The 24,195-nt window shown below is 41.8% G+C and overlaps 1 protein-coding gene across 1 annotated transcript in view; it reads left to right on the top strand.

The window, feature by feature from the left end:
* The first annotated feature begins 4,474 nt into the window (after nucleotides 1–4,474).
* COL1A2 (collagen type I alpha 2 chain) overlaps nucleotides 4,475–24,195 on the top strand; it is a 70,307-nt gene continuing 50,586 nt past the window's right edge. The window contains exons 1-11 of the mRNA XM_054990946.1: nucleotides 4,475–4,567; nucleotides 4,846–4,863; nucleotides 5,769–5,804; nucleotides 9,720–9,803; nucleotides 11,228–11,284; nucleotides 17,118–17,162; nucleotides 17,771–17,824; nucleotides 18,396–18,449; nucleotides 19,064–19,117; nucleotides 20,410–20,463; nucleotides 22,116–22,169. Coding sequence (XP_054846921.1) covers nucleotides 4,475–4,567; nucleotides 4,846–4,863; nucleotides 5,769–5,804; nucleotides 9,720–9,803; nucleotides 11,228–11,284; nucleotides 17,118–17,162; nucleotides 17,771–17,824; nucleotides 18,396–18,449; nucleotides 19,064–19,117; nucleotides 20,410–20,463; nucleotides 22,116–22,169 — 603 coding nt within the window. The remainder of the gene's footprint in view (nucleotides 4,568–4,845; nucleotides 4,864–5,768; nucleotides 5,805–9,719; nucleotides 9,804–11,227; nucleotides 11,285–17,117; nucleotides 17,163–17,770; nucleotides 17,825–18,395; nucleotides 18,450–19,063; nucleotides 19,118–20,409; nucleotides 20,464–22,115; nucleotides 22,170–24,195) is intronic.

Below are 24,195 nucleotides of genomic sequence, written 5' to 3'. Positions count from 1 at the left end.
TGGACAATGAGAGAAAGATCTCATTTCCAACACACGCACACCAGTTTAGAGATTCAAAACTTTCTGAAACTTTCTCCCCCGCCCCCCGCGCAGATGCTTTGGTACTGGCTAGAAGTCAAGCAGTTTCCCCTTCCCACGAACTCCCTCCTCCTCCTTTTTTTTTTAAAGAGAAGACGCGTTTTACAACTGAATCCACCACTCCAAGAAAAAAACCCTCAAAAACTAGTATGATAGAAAAACATAATCAGGATGGTGACGAAGTTGGCTTTGAGTAAACAGACATTCTAAATGCATCGTCTGCTTCGATAACTACAGCGAAGTTTTAGACTACGGGGGGTTTTTTGCCCCACTTACTGGAGGAAAGCCAGGAAATAACAGAGAACCAGCTGCTTTGAGAACAGACAACGCGTTTTAGGGCGTTGTACATCTTTGTGTAAAGCTGGAGCGTTGGTGGTGCTCACCAGGCGCCCTCTAGCGGGAAGAAGGCGGTAGTGCCGGGCATCCGACGCCGAGCATTTGGACCGGAGTCCGCAGGGACCAGCCCTTACGAAAATATGATGAGTGTTTAGTTACTCGTCGCGACACACGCAGGGAGAGAGGGAAGAGGTTCCTAACAAAGAAGTCTCTTGGGATAAGTTGTTCCAAATGTTTTGCTTTGATGTATCTTGAGGGAAAATGAAGACATTTTTGAGAAAACTGGAACAAAAAGGGAAAGAGAGTACACTTTTCATAATCTGGGGGTGGGCTGGGGAAAGAGAACCGAATTGATACGTCTGATGGATATCCCAGGAATCAACCCCACAGTGCCCCTTTTTGGTGAAGAAGGCAGAAAGTAATCAAGAATAAATTTACATATGCCACAGCAACAGTCTAAAATGGAGCAGATTACTTACCAAAATAATATTCCTCATAATAGTAATCTTTCCTCCACATGTGAGTTGTTTTTTTTAAGATAGTGAGCAAGTTATTGAGTATAAAACTTGGCATGGACACTTGCTAGTATCCTAATGTCAGATCAGAACAGCATTCTTACATGCAAGCTAAATTCCCTAACCACACTGGCTGTGGTGAGCTCTGGCTTGGGCCTATTTTTTTTAGCCTCGGGGTGGCTTTAATGTTGCAGCCACTGGTTGAGAGGAAAAGTCCTGTATGTCTGATGCACAATCAGAAGTTGGTCCAGCAAAACATTATCACCATAACTATTTGGTTTGTCTTAAGTAAGTGCGGTAATCTGGATGGCCTGTACTAGCCAGCTCTTGTCAGATCTCAGACACTATGCAGGGTTGGCAGAGGTTGGCAGTGGTAAAGCACATCTGTTCTTCTCTTGCCTTGCAAACTATGATTGCTTTCACACATGTTGGATAATGCATTTACCGTGCACTTTATCAATCATTGCAAGTGGATTTTCCTGCTTCACATAGGAAAATCCAGTTGCAAATTATTGCAAAAGTGCATTGAAAATGCATTATCTGCTGTGTGTGAAAGCAGCCCATATAGGGTTGCCTAAGTTGGCTATGACTTGATAGCACTTCACACACACAAGTAAGTGCAGGTTTTAGCTTTCAAATCAGCACTTCTGTATGGTGGTAATGCCTAAAATTCTTGGTTCATTGCATAAAGACAAATTCTGCCCATATTGTAAAAGAAGCATTTACAGTGTACACATTTTGGGTAATAGGCATCTAGATTAGCTGCAACAGGAACTCTGTTAAGGTTAATAACTGAACACTAGCCAAAAATAATGCAGGACCATTGTCTGTTTTGTAGTTATATTCTTGCATCATCAACTTGACCATACCTTTTATGCACCTTGTAAATAGATGTATTTCTCCCTCTGGTGACAAGGAGAAAGAATGACAGTTTCCCCAACCCAATAACACAGAATTACTATTGCACCAGTAAAAATTGGTATTTGCAAAACCATAAATGAATTTTGTTCTGACCTGGATAGCCTAGGTGTGCATGGTCTAGTCAGATCTGAGAAGCTATGCAGAGTTGGCCTTGGTTAGTAATTGGATGGGAGACCTCCAGCGAAGACCAGGGTTGCAGAGGCAGGCAATGGCAAACCACCTCTGTTAGTCTCTTGCCATGAAAACCCCACCAAGGATTTCCATAAGTCAGCTGTGACTCGATGGCACTCTCCACCATCAGATAAACTTAATTCCCAGTAAGCACCATTTTTAGTCCATTACATTATTATTTTAAAAAACTAATTATTCAAATATTTTACAAAAATGTGATTTTAGAGTATTCATCAGATGCATCAATTAATTTAATCATTTCCACATGACTTATTTTCCCATTGGTATTGTTCTGATGCCAGATGCTTCTTTTTGTTTAAATTTTATCTTAATCAATGTATTTGCAAAATTAACAGGGGAATCCTAGAGTTCATGTGAAATAGTTTGCTTAAAGGATAGTTGTAGAATATTTTTGCACTTAAGAACTCAGAGTATGTAGCATTTGTCTCTGGACAAGCACTTCTTCAGATTCTCTTCTCAGATGTCCCCGTATCATAATCTTGTATGTGGGCAGACAGGTCAGTAGATTTGGGGTACTTCTGAATGTAGGGGGATGTGCTTGGTAGACAGGCAGTATGAAGCTGTGTTATTTTTTTACTCTGCTGCTGCAACAGAGACTTTACCCAACCTTCTCTCCTGCTTTGGGCAACTTATAGCAGGCAGGAGAAAAGTGAGGGAAAGGAAAGCAGCAGCACGGTAGCATATTCTCTATAGGAGTGTGTGTGTGTGTGTGGCAGGGAAAGCACTCTTAAAGAGACATGCTGTCTCTGCACTAGATAGTCAAACATATTTGTAAGTATCCGCATTTTAACACAGTTACTTTAAAATCAGAACAGACAACTTTTAAACCGGTGGTAAATAGAGTTGCCAGCTCCAAATTGGAAAATTCCTGGAGATTTGGTGGGTGAAGCCCAGAGAGGGCAGGGTTTGGGGAGGGAAAGGACGTCAGCATGGTATAATTCCATAGAGTCCACCTTCCGAAGCAGCCATTTTCTCCAGGATAATTGATCTCTGTGGCCTGGAGTTCCAGGAGTCAGCCATCACCTGGAGGCTGGCCACTCTAGCGGTACAATAGACGTAGCACATTATTTGTGGCACGTGGGACTGCTGAGTATAAATCTGCCTTGAAACAAGGCCTCCCATGCCATATCATGAATTACTTCAGAAACTCCATTCCGTTGTTAAGAAGTTTACTGTGCTGTGTGGGAGAAAGACCACTTCAAAGTCTCTCTCTATGTATACAGAAATAGTTTCATGATTCTTTGGTGATGGGGTTATGTAGGGATTTGGACTTTATCTGTTAGAGCAATTCAATGTGCAATCTTCTACCAGTTTAAATTTAGCAGAATAAAATACTCAGAAAGGGAATGTGTTTGCTGATGAATTTGCTAACATCTGAATTCCAAAAGTAATCCAATCTAAGGAATACGCATATCTGAAAGAATCACCTGAGCAAGAATATCTGAAAGAATACCCTGTCCTCCTTAGCATTACAAAAATAGAAGACTAATAAACTCTGTTTGAATCATCTCAGGTTTAAAATAATGATTTTGCCTTTTCTGTAACATTCCCTTTTCCCAAGAGGCGAGTCTCATGTTGTGGATCAGCTTCATAGAGTGCAGAGGGCTGAGGTTCAAAGGGCCTGAGCTTGCTTGCTTGCTTGCTTTATTTATTTATTTATTTATTTACTTATTTATTTACTTATTTATTTATTTAAAACCAATTAATCATTAATTAAACAAATAATTGACTCTTAATTAAGTCATTGAACTATTTGTAACCTGCCTTTCTCATAAAAAGAGGACATAAGACAGCTTACAATCAAAACCACAAACCAGCACTAAGAACTTTTTTGGGTTCTTGGAGGGGGATACTTATTTTTACTTCTGGGTATATCTCAATTCTTCTGCCATCCAGTGCTGGAGTGTCCCCTGATCTTCAGTAGTGGATAAGGGTTACAAAGGATTACAGCAGGGGTAGAAAAGCCCCAGTTTGTGTCAGGTGTTCTATGCATGATCCTTTATACCTGGGTTCTGATTTTTGTAACATTAAATATCAACTTTTATTAATCAGGACTTTAAAATCAGGACTTTGAGGACTGCTGTTTTACTTTGAGGTGCCCTTTGAACCTGAATGAGTCATCCATGAAAGGGTACCACAGTGATCAAAATTTAATTAGCTTTATGTGTAGTCTTTCCTACTTTTGACATTTCAGTGATGATAATGACAACATTGGTTAATATAAAAGGCTTTGTAATTTGCAAATTAATTATCTGTTTTCTTCCTTTTACATCTTTTTTCAGATATAAGTGAGGTCAGTACAATCATTTTAAAAATAAAACCTAATAGAGTAGACTAAATGGCCATTTACTAACCAAGGAGTGCATGGGCAAACTGCCGGTTATTAAGTGTCATGGGGCCTGCCCAAAAAAGTATCCTCCCCTAGTTTCCTAATGGGCAGTCCTTGTACAAAAGCTACCTTCATAGGTGAATGCAAGACTAAGAGGCTCCTGCACGGCAGCAGGAACCACACAGCATGCTTGATGGTTTGGGAAGTGGATAGCTGACCTTTGAAGCCAGTAATCAGAGTAACATTGTTGCATCAGAAAAAGCATGAATGCTGCCTGGTATGACAATTTAGTGCTTTTCAATTTCAGTTTTAATTGCACGATACATGGACTACTAACTTAACTGAGTTTTCTCTGCTAAATATGCATTTCTTTTCACTAATCTATCTAATAATAAATGTAGTTATTTCTAGCATTTAGAATGAAATATTGATAACTTTAGATTTTTCTCTAATTTTATATTTGTTCCTTTCCAGGCAGGGGAAGAACAGAAGGTAAGAAAGATTCTCACGTAAGAATTTGGGAACTATGGGGGGAGGGCGCAATCCTAAACAAGTCTAGTCAGAAGTCTTATTTTATTCAGTGGGGCTTGCTCTCGGGAAGGTATTTTAGGATCGCAGAGGTACTTTCCTAGAGAATGTCTAGCATCCTAAAGAAGAGCCAGGTAGACTGGGATGTGTGAATTTTTAAAATGAAATAGTTTTACATACTATTGGAAGTCAGCCGTGTTAATTTTTAGTGAGCTTTCTGAGGCTTGCAGTTAAGCGTATGTGAAGCATGAAAGTTCAATTCTATACATGACCATTCAAGAAGTAACTTCTGCTAATTTCAATGGAGCTTACTCCCAAGGAACCATGAAAAGGTATTGTTACATTAGTTGAAAATAAGGTTTACTGAACTACTCGAGTTTCTGGTGTGCTTAGGAGTATGGTATATTGATTAAAGTATACTGTCATACATGAAACCAACATTTACAAGAGAAGAGTAAGACCTAAACATTCTTCTTAAAAGTGTCTCTGAAATTGTTAGTATCTAATAGTTGTGCAAACTACCTACGTACAGAAGGTTTTTAAAGGCATGTACAGGCTTGCTAATAGATTAATGCTAGATACTAAATGAGCTACTCGGTCGTCCTTATTAAACATTTCTCTATATCTCTCTACTGATTATTCAGTTGAGTAAACTACCAGTAGAGTAGACCTCCAAAGGTCCCACTTACTTCTCATTACACTATTCAGCAGGGAAACTATTGTTTATGCCTTTCATTGACACCTATAGAGTATTTTTGTCACACTTTCATTAACAGACATTTCTCATCATGACTCATCATGGTTTATATGCTTAAGCTGTTTGCTTGAAAGATTCATCCACAACTGATGCTTTCCTTTTTGTTTTTCAGGGTCCCAGAGGAGACAAAGGGCCACGAGGAGAAAGGGTAAAGAATCATGATTGTGTTCACTTTACCTTCTCCAACTGAATCATTGTTAGTTAACTGGGAAAAAAGCTATTGGTCATGTGTACAGTATAAAGAATCTCAGTTTTCTGAACTGCAATACTAAATCTTCTGGCTATTTCAAATCACCATGTACCTATACCTATACAAAAAGGCACGGCTGCTTATCTCAAGTCCCCCTCCCTTGTGTTTCCTGAGATAATTCAGTTAAATGAGATTGTGATCTGTATGACTGAATGGATTTCCTAGCGTGCCTAGTTTGGGAAAGGTCAGCGAAGTCAGGGGAGCTGTGTGTCTTTAAATGAGGTCAGAATTTGGACCCAAAGTCTAATCATTTAACCATTTTGACGTGGGCTGGTGTCTGCATTCCAAAGTCCCACTGAAGTGTCTGGATTTGATTGCAGCAAATGGGTTTTTGATCTGCATCCATATATTGCAGCTGTGAAATGTATTTACCTGGAGGGATCTTATGTTCATTACAGAGTGATTAGTAGAGACTGATAGCATCTTGATGTGGAAAAGAAAAACTTAGTTAAAGTGCATGGTTAAGATCAGTTCATGTAAGGGGTTCAAGACATCCCTACAGAATATGTGCGCCTATGTGTAATGAAAATAGCAATGCTATCTTAAATTGAACTGCACCCTTCTAAGCCCATTATCTTCAGTGGAGTTAGAAGGATGCTTTAGGCTGCTGTAGACTGTTCCTGCATTGGGCAGGGCATTTGACTACATTGTCTCTTAGATCCCCTCCAACTCTATGATTCTGTGACAACTCTGCTTAACATTGTGCAATAACTCTTGCTTCTGCATTCTTCCCTGCTGATCATGGTTTCAGGCAACACATTAAGAATTAACTCCTTTTGATTTCCACTGGCTGCTGAGTGGCAGCTGTTGTGTCACTTAGTTTGACAGGCTTGCTTTACTGACATCGAGTTGACATAGACATGCATCTAATTATCCATACAAGATTTGATAGATTTGGCACCATTATGTGGCAAATGCAGTTTGCAAGATCACTGTGCCATGACCTTATGAATTCAGAAATGGTGACTGCATATGGTTCCTAATCCAGATCTCCCTCCTTCTTCTACTCTGCAAACTTTTGCCTGCTCCACTCATCTAAAGGCTGCAATATCTTTTCCACACCAATCTTACCCTCCCTACAAGATTCCTTCACAAATCTCACCTGCAATGATTTCTCTAAATATTCCATCTGGCCAGTTGAAGGATACATATTTACAATCTCACTGGTTTGTCATTGAGGCAATGTGACATTAATGTCCCTCTCTACATGTGATATTCTATAGAGGTGCCGTTTGCCTGTTTCAAAGGAGGGAAGCAGGAGGGAACGTTTCAATGTTGATTTAACAGACCAGTTACTATGTATGGGGTTTGCACCAGAGAGGTATAAGAATGCAAGTCGTAAATCAGGCCTTAGAGATGCAGTTGCTGACAGTGCCATCCTAAGCAGACTTCAGTGGACTTAAAAGGGCACAGCTGTGTTTAGGATTGCACTTTACATGCTGTTTCACAAATTGTATTTTCAACGTGAATATGTAGAAACTGACTGTGAATGCATGAAAGAATGTGTGTTCAGCACATGTGTCAGGGAGTCAGGAGTGGCCGTTGTTCCCCACAGCTCATATGTGCAGTAATAGATGCACATAGGGCACCTCATAGATTGTAAATTGGCCCTAAGGTGTTTAGAAGTATATTACTAAAGGTTTTGGTTCTAAGGCAACCCTTAAGACTCATTCCCTGCCCCTTTACTTGATAACCTAGATTTAAATACATTGTTTGACATTTAGTGAAGACTAGCACCATTTGTAATCCAAGAGTTCAACACATACCAAGTGGTACAGTCAGTTTATTGAGTTTCCAGTAGGAGGCCATATATGGCTGCCATGTTGCATTTAATTTGGTAGGTCACAAGTTGTGTGCAGGCTTGATTTAGAACTAATGATGTGCCAAGGAACTAAGATTTTAATCTAAAATTATATATGTTGTGTAAGAAGCGTAGGGACCTCTTCCCCCAGCAAGTATGCTCACTAGAACAGTCAGTGGAGGTCCAGGTGCATTCTGGGTCAGCTAGAAGGAGCTATGGAGTGTATCTCATCACTGGAATTAGTGGTCAAGAGTAATGGTGGGAGGGCTGCTGAAAGAGTCCTACCTTCACTCTCCCCAACACAGATATATGAAATTAAACTTACCAAGTTATATCTACGGCATCACCTAGACTATCACTTCCACTCCACTAGACAGTAAAATGATAATTGTTATGCAACTACCGGACAGAGACCAGAAAAATCTAATTAGCTGCAAGCAATTTGGGATTTGCCCAAATCAGTATAGATTTTGTGCCTAATGCATGAATACCTATTAACAACTGAAAGGCTTTTAATCATTGTAGTTACTTGAAACATGGATGGGTCTCAACAAACTTAATTAAGTCCTTATTTTGATGTTGATTTTAGTGTTAAATAAAGTGTTGACTACCCAGTATCATGTAATTGGGTTGAGAGCCAAATTGACTTGCATTCTCTTGATATATTAGCAGTTGTAATAAAGAGAGGGACAGGGAATTCATAGATTATTTGTATGATGCTTGAATGGTTGGTTTCATTATCTAGTTTACAAGTACATTGCTGGAAATGAACATGTCTCCTTTAGGATTAATGGAGATACAGCAGTTTTATGAAATGGTTTATTTTCATAGCCTAATTCTGTCTCACCATATTAGGCCTACCTTTCCTGTTTCTTACATCATAGTTGTTGTCATTGCATGCTATATGTTACAAATATCCACTGTACAAAAGACAACATCTAATTTTGCCATTGTATGATCTTAAGTGATATTAACAAGTTAATAGATACGAATTACATGAATGAATCATAAACCTTTTTCCCGACATTTTGGTATCATAACATGCAGTTTGGGACCACCCCAGCATAGTTTGGGAGCAAACAGGCAGTGTCCTAGGGAACTTTCTTTGTATTGCAGCTTAAGGTTTCCTGATCCCCTAACCCTCCCAGTGGGAGGGAGAGGACCCAGAACTTACTTTCTTACTCTCCTTGCATGCTCACAAAGCATGGAAGCACTCCCAGTGTGGCACAATAGCCTCAGTTTCAGGAGTGACGTCATCGCACAGGCCCTAGAGTGCTCCCGTGCTTCACACTGGGCTGATTCTTAAAGAATCAGGCCATTTGGGCCCAAATCGGCCAAGTACAAGGCACCAAAGCACTCACGGGGCCTGTGTGATGATGTCACTCCTGGGAATGATATCTCCTCCCCCACCAGCCAGGAGAGAGGCAGCAGGGGGTAGAGGTTGGGAATGGAGGATCCTCCACCCCCACCAGGGGACCTGGAAACCCTGTTGCAGCTAGGGATTGGGAAATTCCAGGACATTTGTGGGTGAAGCCTGGGGAAAGCAGTGATTTGGAGAAGGGAGGGATCTCAATGCAGTATAATGCCATAAAATCCATGCTCCTGAGTAACTGTTTTCTGCAGAGGGACTGATCTCTGTAGTCTGGAGATCAGTGCAGAGGTTGGAAACCTTAATAGCAGCCCCTTCTTGAGGCACCTCTTCTAGTCATTTGTGGAAGACTTTTGGATCCTTATTCCTTCTCCGTATGTCCATTCTGTACTGATTTTTTTTTTAGTCCATTAAAGCTAGAATTAATATGCTCACTAAATTATAAGATCTTCCTTCTTCTCCAAATCCTGTGGTTCTTATTATGCAGTATAACTGGGGAAATTTCAATGGTTCCAGCTTTCAAGCATTGTAAAGGTATCTGGGATTATCAATACTAGCCTTCATTTCTTAATAATTTGACTACTTAAAATCTTCTGCCAGCTATTTCCTTTTTGGACTGAATATTGTAAAATTTTCCCCACAGGGTCCACCAGGCCCACCAGGCAGAGATGGTGAAGATGGTCTACCAGGCCCACGAGGGCCCCCTGGTCCTCCCGGTGTCAGCAGTGTAAGATATTTAAAGTTTTATTTATTGAAGTTGTTTGATGGTGCATTGTCACAGAAGTAGCCTAACATTTTATAAACAGAGACAAATGTCACATCCATGAATATATCGCTTCATATATATTATCCAAATTCCACTGTGGTATGTAGGAATATCTCCAGAATGATGTACAGTCAAAGAATGAATGTGTCCCATTTACCATCTTCTATTTTAAATCTGTGTTCCTTCACTGTACGTTCAAGAGCTGTTCTCCTATTCAGGAGTCCATTAAATGAGCACATATGAACAAAACAGGCCACAAAGTCACTTATGCTGTTTGGCTACTGCTGTTGTACAATGCAGCCCTACCCTGCTAGGTTTTTCTATATGAAATTCTTATTTGCAGATATGAAGGTCTTGAGATACAGACTGCTGCTTCTGCACTCCCTTATTCATTTTTCTGGGAGAAATGTCCAGTCTGCTTCTCTCAAACTTGACCCAGGATGGTTCACTTAATACAAATCTCAAAAAGAAACATCAATAAACTTAATAAGTGTGTAATATTCCATAAAAGAAGCTGTACTAATATTATGTAAAGCACGGAACTAGACTGAGAAGGTTATCAGGTCACTCCACAATTCTAGAATTCTAAATATATTTACTAGGAAATAACTCCTGTTGAATGAAGTCAATGGGATCTATTTCTGGTTAGTAAGCATGTTTCAGGTGAAGCTGCCAGCAGAAATGCTCAAATGTAAATCGTTATTAATCAGCAAGATTAATTTGGCAAAAATCCCAGTGACCCTTGCTGTTTAGTCAAAATGATAAGCTTGTGATTTACTGTGCCATCCTAAGTGGAGTTGTGCACATCTGAGTTCACTGAGATCAATGGGCCTAGAAGTGTGTAACTCTGTTCAGGATGGCACTATTAAATTCCTAAATCCTTGACCGGAAAGATCGGTCAGCTTTCCAGAGGGATCACTGTTCTGTGTTTTAGTAAGCCTATAATGGAAATATAAAATCAGGTGATAAGTAAAGCAATCACGCTCAAAAAACAGAGTAAACAGCTAATACGTCTTTTCCAAAGCACCTCTTAAAGATCTGTAAACCTCTGCTTTATTATTTGTGTAGTTCTAAAGCACGCCTAGAAAAGGCTTGAATACTAATTACATCTAACCAGTACAGTGAAAATATTTCTGTACTAAGATATTTATTTTCCTTGAATATCCTAAATTGCTACTCTCTTTTTTCTCTTAGTTTTATTCAGAGATTTTACCATCAATAAAATGTGTTCCATTCTTTTTTGATCCAAAAGACTTATCCTTATTACAACAGGAGGCATTTTAAGATAGTTAAAATCAGCCATACAGAAAGATAATTGTGTCCTGGGAATACGTTATTTAAATGCAAAAGCTCTTATAGTAATATGTCATTTCTATTTTCTACAGAACTTTGCTGCTCAATACGACGGATCTAAATCAGCTGACTATGGCCCAGGACCAATGGTAAGGATTTTATTTCAATACACATACAAATTCAATACACATGCAAAAAGAGATGTCGTTTAGTGTAATTGCTAGAGTGTCGAATTAGGATCTGGGAGACCCAGGTTCAAATCTCTACGCTCCCATGGAAGTTTCCTGGGTGACCTTGAGCCAGTCCCACACTGTCAGCCTAACTTATCTCACAAGGTTGTTGTGAGGAAAAAATGAAGGGAAAGAGAAAATTGTGAGCCGCTTTGGATCCCCAATCAGGACAAAGGTGGGGTATAAATGAAGTTAAATAAATAAATAACACTAGGAAGTCTTGCTTGTTCTCTTACCAAACTTACCCAAACATTTCACATTGATACCGAGATGACGCTGTCCTCAGCCAGGTGTGTAGAGATGAAGCTAAGGATACCCTGTTGCATGTGTACATACACACACAAAGAAATGGGGTGAACCAATGGGTAGTGCCAACAGTGGCAACCGAAACCCACCACGTTATCTGTTGTGTGCTGCTTCCCCTATAGAATGGCAAGGTCAGACCACCTGTGTCTCTCAGGCTTATCCTAGCTCAGGCTAAACTCATCCTCTCCTGAAACCCTACTTATGGGCCGAGCTGGAAATGGTCGTCTCTCCAGTCTGCTATGGTGCAGACGAGAAGATACCATGCAAAGAGTAGGATTGTACCAGAGATCACTTACAGGCTGTATCTCAGGAGCTGCGAGGGTGGTAATTTGGTAAACAGGCAGGTGATTGGGCCACCCAGTGGCTTCCTGCTGCTCGCACAGCCCCCATGTTGCTAGAATCTGGAGGCCTCTGCATAAAAAGGTCAGAAGATCCCTGTTGGATGAAGCTAGTAGTCCATCTTGTCCAGTGTCCTGTTCCACCAACCAGTTGCCCTGAAGATCCAACAGACAGGGCAGAGATGCCAAGGGCCCCTACAATGTTGCCTCCTAGTGCCTAGTGGTCAGAGGGTTACTATCCCTGAGTGTAGAGCTTCCCTTTAGTCCTCAAGGCATAGATGCATGGCTGACATTGGTCTGCAGCAGGTGCTGGCCACATATTTTTGCATCCACATTGTCCATATTGGCAAGCCTGGAGCTTTCCTTATTGGCTGCAGGCTTAAGCCACCTATAATTGGAAGCAGTCCCATGCATTCAAGTCAGGCTTTACTAGATTCCCCGCTGTATCAGGGGATCCCCCACCCCCAGCCTCTGTCAGCTTCTACCCCCTGCCACTGCTCACCGGTCAGTGGTAAGAAAAGACACAGGGAAATGGAAGAAACAAGCCTGAAGCATGTGCTAAGCTTTGAGCCAAGTTTTAGAGAAATGGGTCCCAGTGTGACCTCTCATGTCCACGTTGCACTAGAAATGAAGTCATTTTCCAGTAACATGGGAGTGCATGCACACCAATTGTGCACTCAGGATAAGTATACGCTGCCCCTCCATTGTCCCCCTCCCTGTCCTACCATTTTGACCTCCAGAGGACCTGACAATACTGATTCAAGTAAACCCAGTTAGGAGCCCAGTAACAGTGATTGACGGTCTTACCATTTCCCCATTTAGAGCAGGCAGCCTCCAGGAAATTTTGCCTGTTGCCCACCACTGCTTTCAACTCCATACTATTCAGTGCAAGGGCTGTTGGATCTACACCCCTACAATGTTGGCAGGCCCTCCTATCCTGAAATTGGGGGAGGGGTCCTGGAGGTGCACTCTGTGTGCCCTCAGTGATGTCACTTCCGGTTTAAACTGAAAGTGAAAGAGTTTCAGTGGTTTTGCTATGTTTGGGGCTCATTCTTAAAGAATCAGCTCTGCTGGGATCCCATTGCTTCTGGTTTAAACAGGAAATGATGTCATCGAGAGCCTGCAAAGCACACATGCGCCATTTTGGCACATGCTCCAGCCACCTTCCCCAAACTTCTCCCCTCCCCTGCTTGCTAGCTGAGCAATGTCGGGGGGAGCAGCAGCTGGGAGCAGGGGATACTAATCATGCAGTACAATTGGTGAAATGTAAAACAGTGTGGTGAAATGTAAAACAGAGATTAAAATCCAGACATACCCTGGCCCTAAAGAAAAGAAAACAGATGAAATCTAATTGTAAAACTGGAAACAATATAATCAATATATATAAAGACAAGTGTCCTGACTGACTCATCAGGCCCAAACCCTTGGACCTAGAAACATGAAATTTGGGGAGAACATTCCTTTCATGATGTAAACGCCCACTAAGAAGGGATTTTAAGAAATTCGCCCCCTAAGGGGGTAAAAAAGGGTAAAATGTGTTTCCCCAAAGGAATACAGCTTCCCTGTGTGGCTGGCAGGCTGCTGCCTGCTTGCACCCCTGCCCACAGCCACTTCCCTGATTGGGCCAGCCTTTCAAGGTCATTTGCATATGTGGCCTGATTGGTCCTCACCTCTTACATTCTAAACACTATGCAGTTGCTATTGGGAGTCATTGAATGTGTCCTGAGGTAAAATGCACCTCCCAGTCTTCCGCTAAAAGTTCACTACGGTTGCCAATCTGCCTGTGGGGCCTGGCTTTCCTGTGTGACTGGCAAGCTCCTGCCTGCTTGCACCCCCTCTCTCTGATTGGTCAGCTGTGGAACTCTGTGTTCTGAGGTATAAATCAGGTAAAGGAAACTGCAGACAGTTGAAGAAAAATGGTATTTTATATAAAAGTCAGTATGGCAACTGAGTTTTAAAATGTTCATGGGGAGATGGTACATGACCTTTCTAGGGGCCATTTCGATGCGAACCTCTCACATGAACCTGCCAAAGTGCCCACCACAGCACCCCTCCCTCAGTCCAACTCCACCTCACACCTCTCACTGCCATCACCTCTTACTGACCCCAAGAAGCTCCCTGGTAGATGTCGTGCAAGATACACTGACGCTAAAAGGAGGAAGCAGCTTAGAGATGCAGCAAAGAAATATGCACATCGTTTAACTTGAGGAAGGAGTGCTTCTTACATGGGTAATTCTATGTGGCCTGCCCCAGAGTGAGCTTACCCAGCAGCCTGGTGATTCTAGCACCTGAGGGGGGAAAACCACCAATGTGGTCTACAAAGAGGTCCTTCAGTAGAAAAAAACCCGGTTGTACATATTTTCCACTTTATTATACTACAATCTTTTCCTTTTAAAATCTCTTCAATAAATGTTATATTTCAGAATTCACTTCATTGGTTTTCGGCATCAATATGCTTTGCTTTATTCAAACATCTTTGTGAAGCTTGGGTACTATGCTATTATACTACAAAACCAACTGAAAAAAAACCCACAAACCAAAAAATGTTACATACCCATAAGTATTATAAATGGATTTAAAGTAGTCAAATACCGTACCAAAGCACGGGTATCAAGCTAATATAATATAATATAATATAATATAATATAATATAATATAATATAATATAATATAATATAATATAATATAATATAATATAATATAATATAATATAATATAATATAATATAATATAATATAATACTAGCTGTTAACCATGGATGAAATTCTGATAACTTTCTGAACTAACGCCAAAAGAGATGATCTCTTTGGATAATTTGGATCCAATAACCTATTATAGTGATATCTCTGAACCAGAATTCTGTCCACTTCAGTGAACGAGAGCTCTCTAATGGAGCAGTAGGGGAAAGAATGACAGCAGCATTAAGCTGGATCTAATATCCACTTTCCCTCCACCCACCCCCACCCCCCATGCAAGGAACTCAAGGTAAAACTAGGCCCTGGTAGGAGACCTAAGCTCTGTGTAGCTTTTGCCAACCTTTGTGAATCAATTCCTCAGTGAGAAATCCAGTGTAGTTACCTTTGTCCCTATCCTCATCCGCCATATAAAGCCACCTTGAGCCAAGAGGACAGGCAAGGTATAAATACTTTAATTAATCAATAATAAGTAAAAACCTAGATAGCTTGCACTTGCTGGGCCAAAAGGTTAAGCTGAGAATATGGAAATCTCAAAATGTTATGTGCAAAATATATCCATCAAAAATACAACTATTCCACTTGAAGCCACCTGGGTGACCTTGGAGCTATCTCAGCCCCACCCACCTCAGAGGGTGTTTTGTTGTGGGGATAATAATGGCATACTTTGTAAACCGCTCTGAGTGGGCATTAAGTTGTCCTGAAGGGCAATATATAAATTGAATGTTGTTGTTGTTGTTGTTGTTATTCTCAAATGAAATGATCTATTTAAAGCTACAATAGAAGGAGATGAGTTTGGCTGCAGTTATTGATCTTTTAAGGATATGGAGAACTATCGTTTTACTTATTTAGGGCACCAGCCATTCTTTCCTTCATCCTGTTCATCAGATAAAATGTGTACGGTAGCCAACCAGCTATATAAAAAAAAAAGACACATGTTCATTTTGGGCGAGTTGCCAGAACTTTTTTGTGTCAAAGCCAGCAATTTGCCAGTTTTTAAAACAAGGATGGATTTTTTAAAAGTAAATTTGCCCCTGCATTTTACCTTACTCTTGCCTAGCCATGGAGTTCTATTTCATGAGTTTTGGCATGTCACACTGCATTGCACATGTGCATAGAGGTGAATGAAGGCATTTTTGCCACCTGAATCTGCCTCCGTCACTCATCTCCCTTTCTACAACTGCACCCTGCCTCAGACAGCAAGAGAATCTAATGCTTCGTTCTCACTTCTTCACTGCCTGGAGTCACTCTAAAATGTGCATGGCTAACTATGCATGCCCTGTAGGGCTTCCCAAATTTTCACAACATTTTAGCTGCCCCAGCAATGACACCATGCCAGAAGAGTTCAGCCTGCCATGCTTGCACTTGAATAAATAGGATGCTCTACTCTTAACATGCTGGGGAAATCTAGAATGGCCTAAAACTGGGCCATTTAGTGACACACCGCATGACTGTTTTTGTATTAAATTGACAAGTCACAAAGAAAACACGAATTTTAATAGTAATCTTTTTCTTAATGAGAAGGTTGAAAACATACCCTTATACACTATAAAAGGGTTGGGAGCAGGGTATCCAGAGGACCACCTCTTCCCATATGAACTCGCATGGGTATTGAGATCTTCCCTAGAGACCAGCTCTTCTGGAGGTGGGGTGACTGACTCAGGGCCTCCTCTGTGTTCGTGCATCATCAGTGGGACTTATTCTCTGAGCTCAGTTGCTTTGAGAACTTTTAGGCACCAGGTACAAACTTTGCTGCTTATCCAGACATTTGGTGGAGCTTACAACAGCCTTAGTTTCCTGCTGTTTAACCTACCAACAACTGTAGGGTTTCTTTTTTATTATTATTTACTATTGATAATTGTTTGAAATTGCATTGTTTTGCATCTCAAAAACGTTGGTTAGCAGCTAAGAATAGAAATATTTAAAACCAATATTGTATTCTATAGCATATTCTACTAAATCACATTGTGTTGGATCCAGCCAGCTTTTTCATTGAATCTCACCCAGTTCCCCTTTCTTCCCACTCCACATGGCTTTTGTACATGCAGGTCCCATGATTTCCAGCATAGCCTTTTTAGTTGGTAAAAAGGGAGCCTCTTCCCTTTTTCACCAGTGAAAAAGCTGGTGGGATCCAGCCTGTTGGCTGCTATAAAGATTCTAGACAATACATTACAAGTTATATTATACTGTGACTAGGAAAAGGCTGATCCAGATCTCTGGGCTTTTGTTTCCATGCTTACTGCTTGTTGACTGTAGGCAACTAATGTAACCTATGTCAACAACAGCAATGTTGTTTGGTTTTGTTGTTATTATATTGATCTCTGTCTCAGTGTCATTTGCCTGAATTAAGTGATGCTGGTGACCTGTTGAGTTATCCAGTTCTCTAAATGGACTTTCCCCTATATCTTTTTCCAGGGACTTATGGGACCCAGAGGCCCACCTGGAGTAAATGGACCTCCTGTAAGTATTTTCTGATCACAGCCATTGATGATCATTTGTCTATGTACATCAAGTATCAGCTATAAATCAAGCCTCGTGCAATAACCCTATCTGTAGAAAATATATTCTTTGCCAGCAAATCCAGTACTACTGTTGCTGCTAGCATCATCCTAGCGTTGAACTGGCATACCTTATCTTTGACCCTCTTACCATAGTATGGAAGTACATTTTCCTCTTCCTCTTCTCCCTTCTCCCTCTGTTCTGCCCTTTTCCAAATTCTTTCCTTAATAATCATACCAACAGATGACAACGTACACAGTACGTCTGCCTGGTATCTCTCCATGTTCCCACTGCTCATTTGTTTTGGCCTTTTATGGTATGGAAGTCCACTATATGTTTCACATATATGTATGTGACATTGTATGTGTCACATATATGATATGGAAGACCGCTATGTGCATCATACCCCAACACTCCAGGGCTTTCCCAGTTGAGTGTCTGAGCCTTTGATCTTGACTCTGGCTTCTTGACACCATATTCAGATCCAAATCTCTTTTCAAGATACTCTCATCTCTAAAAGAGTGCTGCTCACCATTTTAATGTGGATTTTGTTGTTGTCCTCCTTCTAGGGCTCTCCAGGCTACCAAGGACCTTCTGGTGAACCTGGTGAACCTGGTCAGACAGTAAGTAAAAATGTTTATAGTGATGACAATGACTGGAATTTTGAAATTCTTATATGGATTACTTTGTCTGAATAGTGTGTATTCCAGATATTAGAACTGAACAACCACAACGTTGCTAGAAAGGCAGCCTTCATAGCAATTGCTGCAAGGCTATGAAGTGGAATGATCTTCCCTTTGCAGTGTGAAGTTCTGTCTGTTGGTTTTAGCGAGGGTTGTGCGGGCACCTCTTTAGTCAGTTTGGCAAATCAGAAGGATAAGTGCTAAATTATTATTGCCATTTTTGTTTTATTTTGCCACGGTTTTTGTTCTGATATACTTGCATGTTTCACTGTTGCCTTACTTTAAGCTGTCCTGCAGCTTCAAAAAGTGGCACAAAATGTTTTCAGCAAAAAAACCCAAGACCTTTGCTTTTATGAAGTCCAACACACAGGCCCCTAAAGTTTGGAGCAATGGGGCTCAGGCTAGGAACCTGATTTAGACAAGAGCACTAGGACATATTTCATCCAAGGAAGCTGGTACTACTCACATCCACTCTTTTGCTTCAAATGCAATTCTTCTTCATCATCCCTAGGGTCCACAAGGTGCTCGTGGTCCAGCTGGTGCTCCTGGGAAGTCTGGTGAAGATGTAAGTCTTCCTGGGAAATTTTAGAAAATCGGAGCCATCCCAGAATCCAAGCAGCAGTGTTCCGTCTTCGTTGTACTCCTCCTCCCCCATATGATCGCTGCATTTCTGCGTATTCAGATTTCTAATTGTCCCAAAGTTTGCATGTTTCTTATGCCCAGCAGATTCTAATATGTAAAGCAGAATTGTACGGAATCAGTCCACCGGCCTATCTAGCCGGGTACAGCCTGCTTGGATGGACAGCAGTTTTCCCTTATTCAGAGGTTTTTCCCAGCCTCGATTATAGCTTGTGATCCTGGGATTGAACCAGGGGGGCTTGTGCTTGGAAAGCAGGCAGACTCTGGGCGGTGGCCCTTCCTTCTTGTGAACTTGAGAAATAGTTTAATCATGTTTACTCAGAAGTAAGTTACACTGAGTTCAATGGAACTGACCCCAAGGATGCAGCTTAACTATCTCCAATATAAGTTTTAATCCTAAACATAGAACAGCTTTAAAATGTGCCTTCTCTTTAAAAATACCCTGAATATAGGTACATTAACATGTTTGATGTATTTGTTGTCAAGCAAAAAAAAAAACCCCAGTAAATTTATTTCTTCTTTATTTACTGACTTTTTAAGGGTCATCCTGGGAAATCTGGCAGACCTGGCGAGAGGGGTGTTTCTGGCCCCCAGGTGAGTGTCATCTTTTCTGCAGACTTCAGAATCTGCTCGTTAAACCTGGCTACAGCTAAGAGAAAGGGGGAACAATCTCTTCTGCTGCTTTTTAGTAATATATTTAGTGTAAAGACATTTTTACATAATACGTTATTTTTTTAAAAAATATTTCAGTCATTTATGGTAGACTTCAGCAATTTGCCCCAAGAACAAATACGGTCCCCTGAAAAGATTCTACTGGTAACCCCAGTTTCTGACCCAAGCAAAAGGAAAGGAGCAGTGGCTGCAGCAACTGGGATTTACTGAATGGGAGTAGCCTTGCTCACAGTCCCACCACTTCCCATCCCTTCTTCAGAGTGGCCTTTTAGGAAAATTAGTTGTTGGCCAAGAATTATGGGTAAGCAAGCTGTATAACTAATTGATGAATCCATAGAAAGTTTTAAGTCATCCTGAGAACCATATAGTTGAAGGACAGGATATAAATCACATACGTGTTCCTTACTCTATGGTGCACATGTGCATTCAAAAGCTATGTGCTTAGAAGCTCACTTGCTACAGTCACTAGTTCTACACGCACTGTTTAGGAACGCACAGTATTTTGGAAAATAGTGTTGCAGATTTCAATGGAAGTTATTTCTGGGGAAACAAGCTTAGCCAGGGATCTCCAACTCTTTTTGAGCCTGCAAGCACATGGCATTTTGAGATGGGAGAACACTGCCCCAAACTGGCTGCCACAGGAGGCAGAGTCAAGACCAAAAAGGCTGCCACAGGAGGTGAAGCCAAATGGAACACCTCTCTCCTCACCTCCTAGGAAGAAGGAAAGCCTGAAGGAGAGATGGAACAACACACTGACTGGTGCTTAGCAGTCCTCCTAATTCTCCAGTAGAAAACCCTTTCACTTGAATGAGAGCAGCCGATAACAAGGTCTGCCTTATAATAGCACTGCCCACTTTCTGAAAAGCTTAGCAGGCACCAAGAGAGATACTGGTGGGCACCACATTGGGGTGATTCTAAGGGTGTTTCCATGTGTGAAGTTTAACTTGCCTGCTGACTGATCTTGTGGAAGAGAATGATGTTGTGCAAAAGAACATTCTGCACAATCAACGGCATTAGAAACATAAATGAATGAAGCCTAATATATGAAAATGGCCAATTGTAAGCTGTGACTCAAGAGATGCAAGAATTGTCAGTGCATTGTATGTGGGAAGATTGGCCTCCAGATTTCAAAGCCTTTCTCACATCTGTAGGCTTCATCTGCTTGACCTGACATAAAAAATTAACAGCTCTTACTTTTCTATTTTCCTTTCAAGGGTGCTCGTGGATTTCCTGGAACTCCTGGTCTGCCTGGTTTCAAAGGAATAAGGGTCAGTATTTTGTGGGGAGAGAAATATAATTAAGGATAATGAAAGTTAAAGAGACTGACAATGCCACCCTAAGCAGATTTACACCCTTCTGAACCCATTAACTTTTATGGATTTAGAACTAAGCGCTTACAACAACTGGCACTGTAAAAGTCTGTCGTGTTTTCAGTAGCATAGACCATATACACCACGATGTCACTGTTTTGTACAGTTGTTTGTCTTAAACAAAACAATGAAGAAAGCTACTACATAACATGGTTTTCTCTGTTAACTCAGTCAAAATGGTTTCACACTAAATTTGGTAAGAGCTTTTATGTTTTAAGTAAGAGGCTCTTGCCTAACTCCTGATTGTGTCTACGATTCATCAGTGCAAATGCACAATTAGCAAAGCAAACTGCAGTTTTAGTTGAAGGCAAAGAAAAGGCAATTCTAGCATTTCTGTGCAAAGGGGAAGAAGCCCTGTATCAAACTGGTCGCAGGTCATTAGCCTATACCACCCCCGTAAGTAGTAGGGTTGCCAGGTCCCTTTAACCTTCTCAGGAGGGGAAGCTGGCACTTACCTTGGCTATCTTCTTTTGCATGCACAAAGTGTGCATGCACTCCCAGCAGACGCAATGTCACTCCCGGAAGTGACATCATTGTGCCTGTGGGGAGCGCGCCCCCTGCGTGCTGGCCCGGGAGGTTTCTTGCCTCCAGGGCCTGTTCCCCAGGGTCTTTTCCCCTGCTGGCCAGGTGGGTGGCTGTGGGAGGCAGAAGCTGGGAGCAGGGGAACTCCCACCCCCACTGGGGGACCTGGCAATCCTACTCTGTAGCCCTCTCTGATTAACCTTCAAAGGTATATAACTGTTAATCGACTTGGGCCATGCTAGTTTTCCTTCCACAAGTGTCAGCTGCACAAGGCTTTCAGAATACCAGGACTAACAGGAATTGGATATGAACCACGTTGTCTTCGCCAGCCCTTGGAGACTGGAGTAGAGAGACTGGGTGGAATACCAATTGTTAAAACAGCGTCAGGCCTTAATTTAAAATGGTCTCTGATGCCAGCAGTGTGTGATTGTAGGACTAGCAGGGTAACTGTACAGAGCTAAGCTAGTACTTAGTCTCAGCCATCACTTCTTGGCTCAAAGGACATTGCCTAAATGCTTTCAACTGGAGTAGACAATTGTTTCCTGGAATGTAAAACCACAACATGTTGTGGATGGAATGCAGTTCTTCCAACCCCACCAAATGTGAGTGTTGCCTCCATTTTGCTGTGGGAGTAGTGGGTGTGCTATTGTCATGGAAACTGTTTGCACAGGTTCCTGTAATACCATATGACTGTAAGGTACCTCACATGTCCTTTCCTTGCCTACCTGCAGCATTTTGAATGTCCTTCCATTGCAGAAAATATTTGTCTTAGGTTTCCCTTGAACCTGTTTTTCTGCCACTCTTATAAATCCCTGGCAGTATAACAGTGTAATCCTAAACAGAGTTCCACCCTTCTAAGTCCACTCATTTAGGATTGCAGTGCAAAACAGACTATTTTGCTCTCCCCTCAAAAAAATGATTTCCTGGCTACAAGCCATAACCTTTCTTCAATATGAGAAGTTGTGTGTGCATTTAAAATCTGTTACTTTATAAGAATTTAACAATAATTTTTTTTTCATTCATTATAGGGACATAATGGTTTGGATGGCCGGAAAGGAGAACCTGGTGCTGCTGGTAACAAGGTAAAATTTACTGACAAAACAAACTATATGTGTCATTTTTCTTGGGGAGACCATATACCACATAGCAATACCTCCTTTCTCAGTGCAAAGTTTATGTGTTTTAAAATATCACCCTTTAAGTTCTTTCTTTCTACCTGCTTCAATTTTATCCTCACCACAACAGCCCTTTGAGGTAGGTTAGGCTGAGAGAGAGTGAGCAAGCCTCCAGGACAGAGAGGGGATTTGAACCTGGGTCTCCCAGATCATAGTCCTACAGTCTAACTACTATACAATACTGTCTTGAGCTCCCCACTCTCACCCCTTGCAAGAGGTCCTTCTCAAGTGTTTCCTGTTTTGCTATCAGGCACTGCCTTTGTCTGAATAAAGAACTCCTCTCTCCTCTACTCCAGAACAAGGTAGGGTAGGAAAGCTCCTAACTGGCAAGGACGGTTTTTTGGAAAAGTGGGGAACTTACAGTGAAATCCTAAGCAGAGTTACTCCAGTCTAAGCCAGTTGGTTTCAGTGGGCTTAGACTGGAGTAACTCTGCTCAGGATTTCACTGTTAGTGCAGAAGGACTATTCTTGTATCTTCATTATTCCCCTTTGACATATGTGGCCTAGAAAACCAGTGTTTTGTTGAAGGTTATGTAATGATTCTGTATATGAGATAAGCTTTCAAGAAAGGTTTCCTAAAACCATATCTTTTGTGTTATCTCCTGGACTGTGCTGGCTCACAGTTAAGAGAGGATATCCCCATTCACATAGGGATAACAATATGAAGTGTTGTTACCTACATAGGCTTCCCAGTTGCCCAGGCCTGGAGGGGATGGCCCAGCCTCAATTTCATACCCTTGGAGAATTGAAGAGAGAGAGAGAGAAAATTGCCTCTGTAGTGACATTCCAGGAATTTCCCTTAGTCTCTATGTTTGTTATCATAAAGATTAGGGGAATTCCTAGAACATCACCTACAAGTAACATCACATCCCCTAAACTCCACTCTCCTCAGGCATTGGCCCCCCAAATATCCTGCCATTTGCCTCGGCAGTGTTGGGAACCCCATTCATACAATGGGGAATTCTCACTCAGATGCCCTGTGCCTCCTAGACATGGAGCTGTGTAAATTGGTCCTTCTGATCCACGGTTCTAAGGAACAATATTTTTTAATAAGTACCTTTAAAATAAAGCTACAGAAAATACAACAGTATATATCTTAACTTGAGTTGGAAAAATGCTTAAGGAGCCTTCTTCCAACTTTAATGTCTCTTCTGTTGGAGGCAGGATTGCCAGCCAGTGAATGGCAACTAGTAAGAGGCTGAGGGTGGGGATATGGGAGGCACTGTCAGAGCAACAGAATTACATCACTTCTAGGGAAAACCATAGAGTTTCCACGATTCCTAGAACAGAGTGATGTCAGTACCAGGTTTCCACCCAGAATGATGTAACATCATACTGGCAGCAATTTTTTAATTTATTTTTGTCTCATTGGCTGATGGAACTAGGGTTGCCAGGCCCCCAAAACCTCCCGGGGGGGATAGGGGCCTGGCACTTACCTTGGGGGAGAGGGGGGTGCGTGCGCGCAAAGCAAGCGTGTGCCCCCACAAGCGTGATGATGTCACTTCGGAAGTGACGTCATCGTGCAGCCCCTGGGAGCACACCCAGGCTCTGCAGGGGCTCAAAATGGGCCTCATCCACACCGAAATGGGTCTGTTTTGAGGTGCTGTGGAGCACGGGAGCACTCCTGTGCCCCACAGTGCCCGAAAATGGGCCCATTTTGCCATGGGTCGGGCCCATTTTGAGGTACTGCAGAGCACAGGAACACTCCCGCGCTCGCAGAGGCCCCAATCCAGGCCAAAACAGGCTCAATCCTGGCAGCTGCTGTGCATGGGAGTGTGCAGCGCGATGGGGGAGCATGCAGGGAAGGTGTGCAACCCCCCACACTTGTTAGGTAAGTGGGGGCAGGGTGTGGGGAGCAGGGATGGGGGATCCCCCGCCCCCGCCGTGGGTCTGGTATCCCTAGATGGAACTGTCATGGATAGTGTTGGTTGCC

This window comes from Eublepharis macularius, chromosome 11 (genome assembly GCF_028583425.1).
Source record: "Eublepharis macularius isolate TG4126 chromosome 11, MPM_Emac_v1.0, whole genome shotgun sequence".
NCBI lineage: Eukaryota > Metazoa > Chordata > Lepidosauria > Squamata > Eublepharidae > Eublepharis > Eublepharis macularius.
The sequence above is the reverse complement of the archived record's forward strand: the minus strand, read 5'-3'. Positions and strand labels throughout refer to the sequence as shown.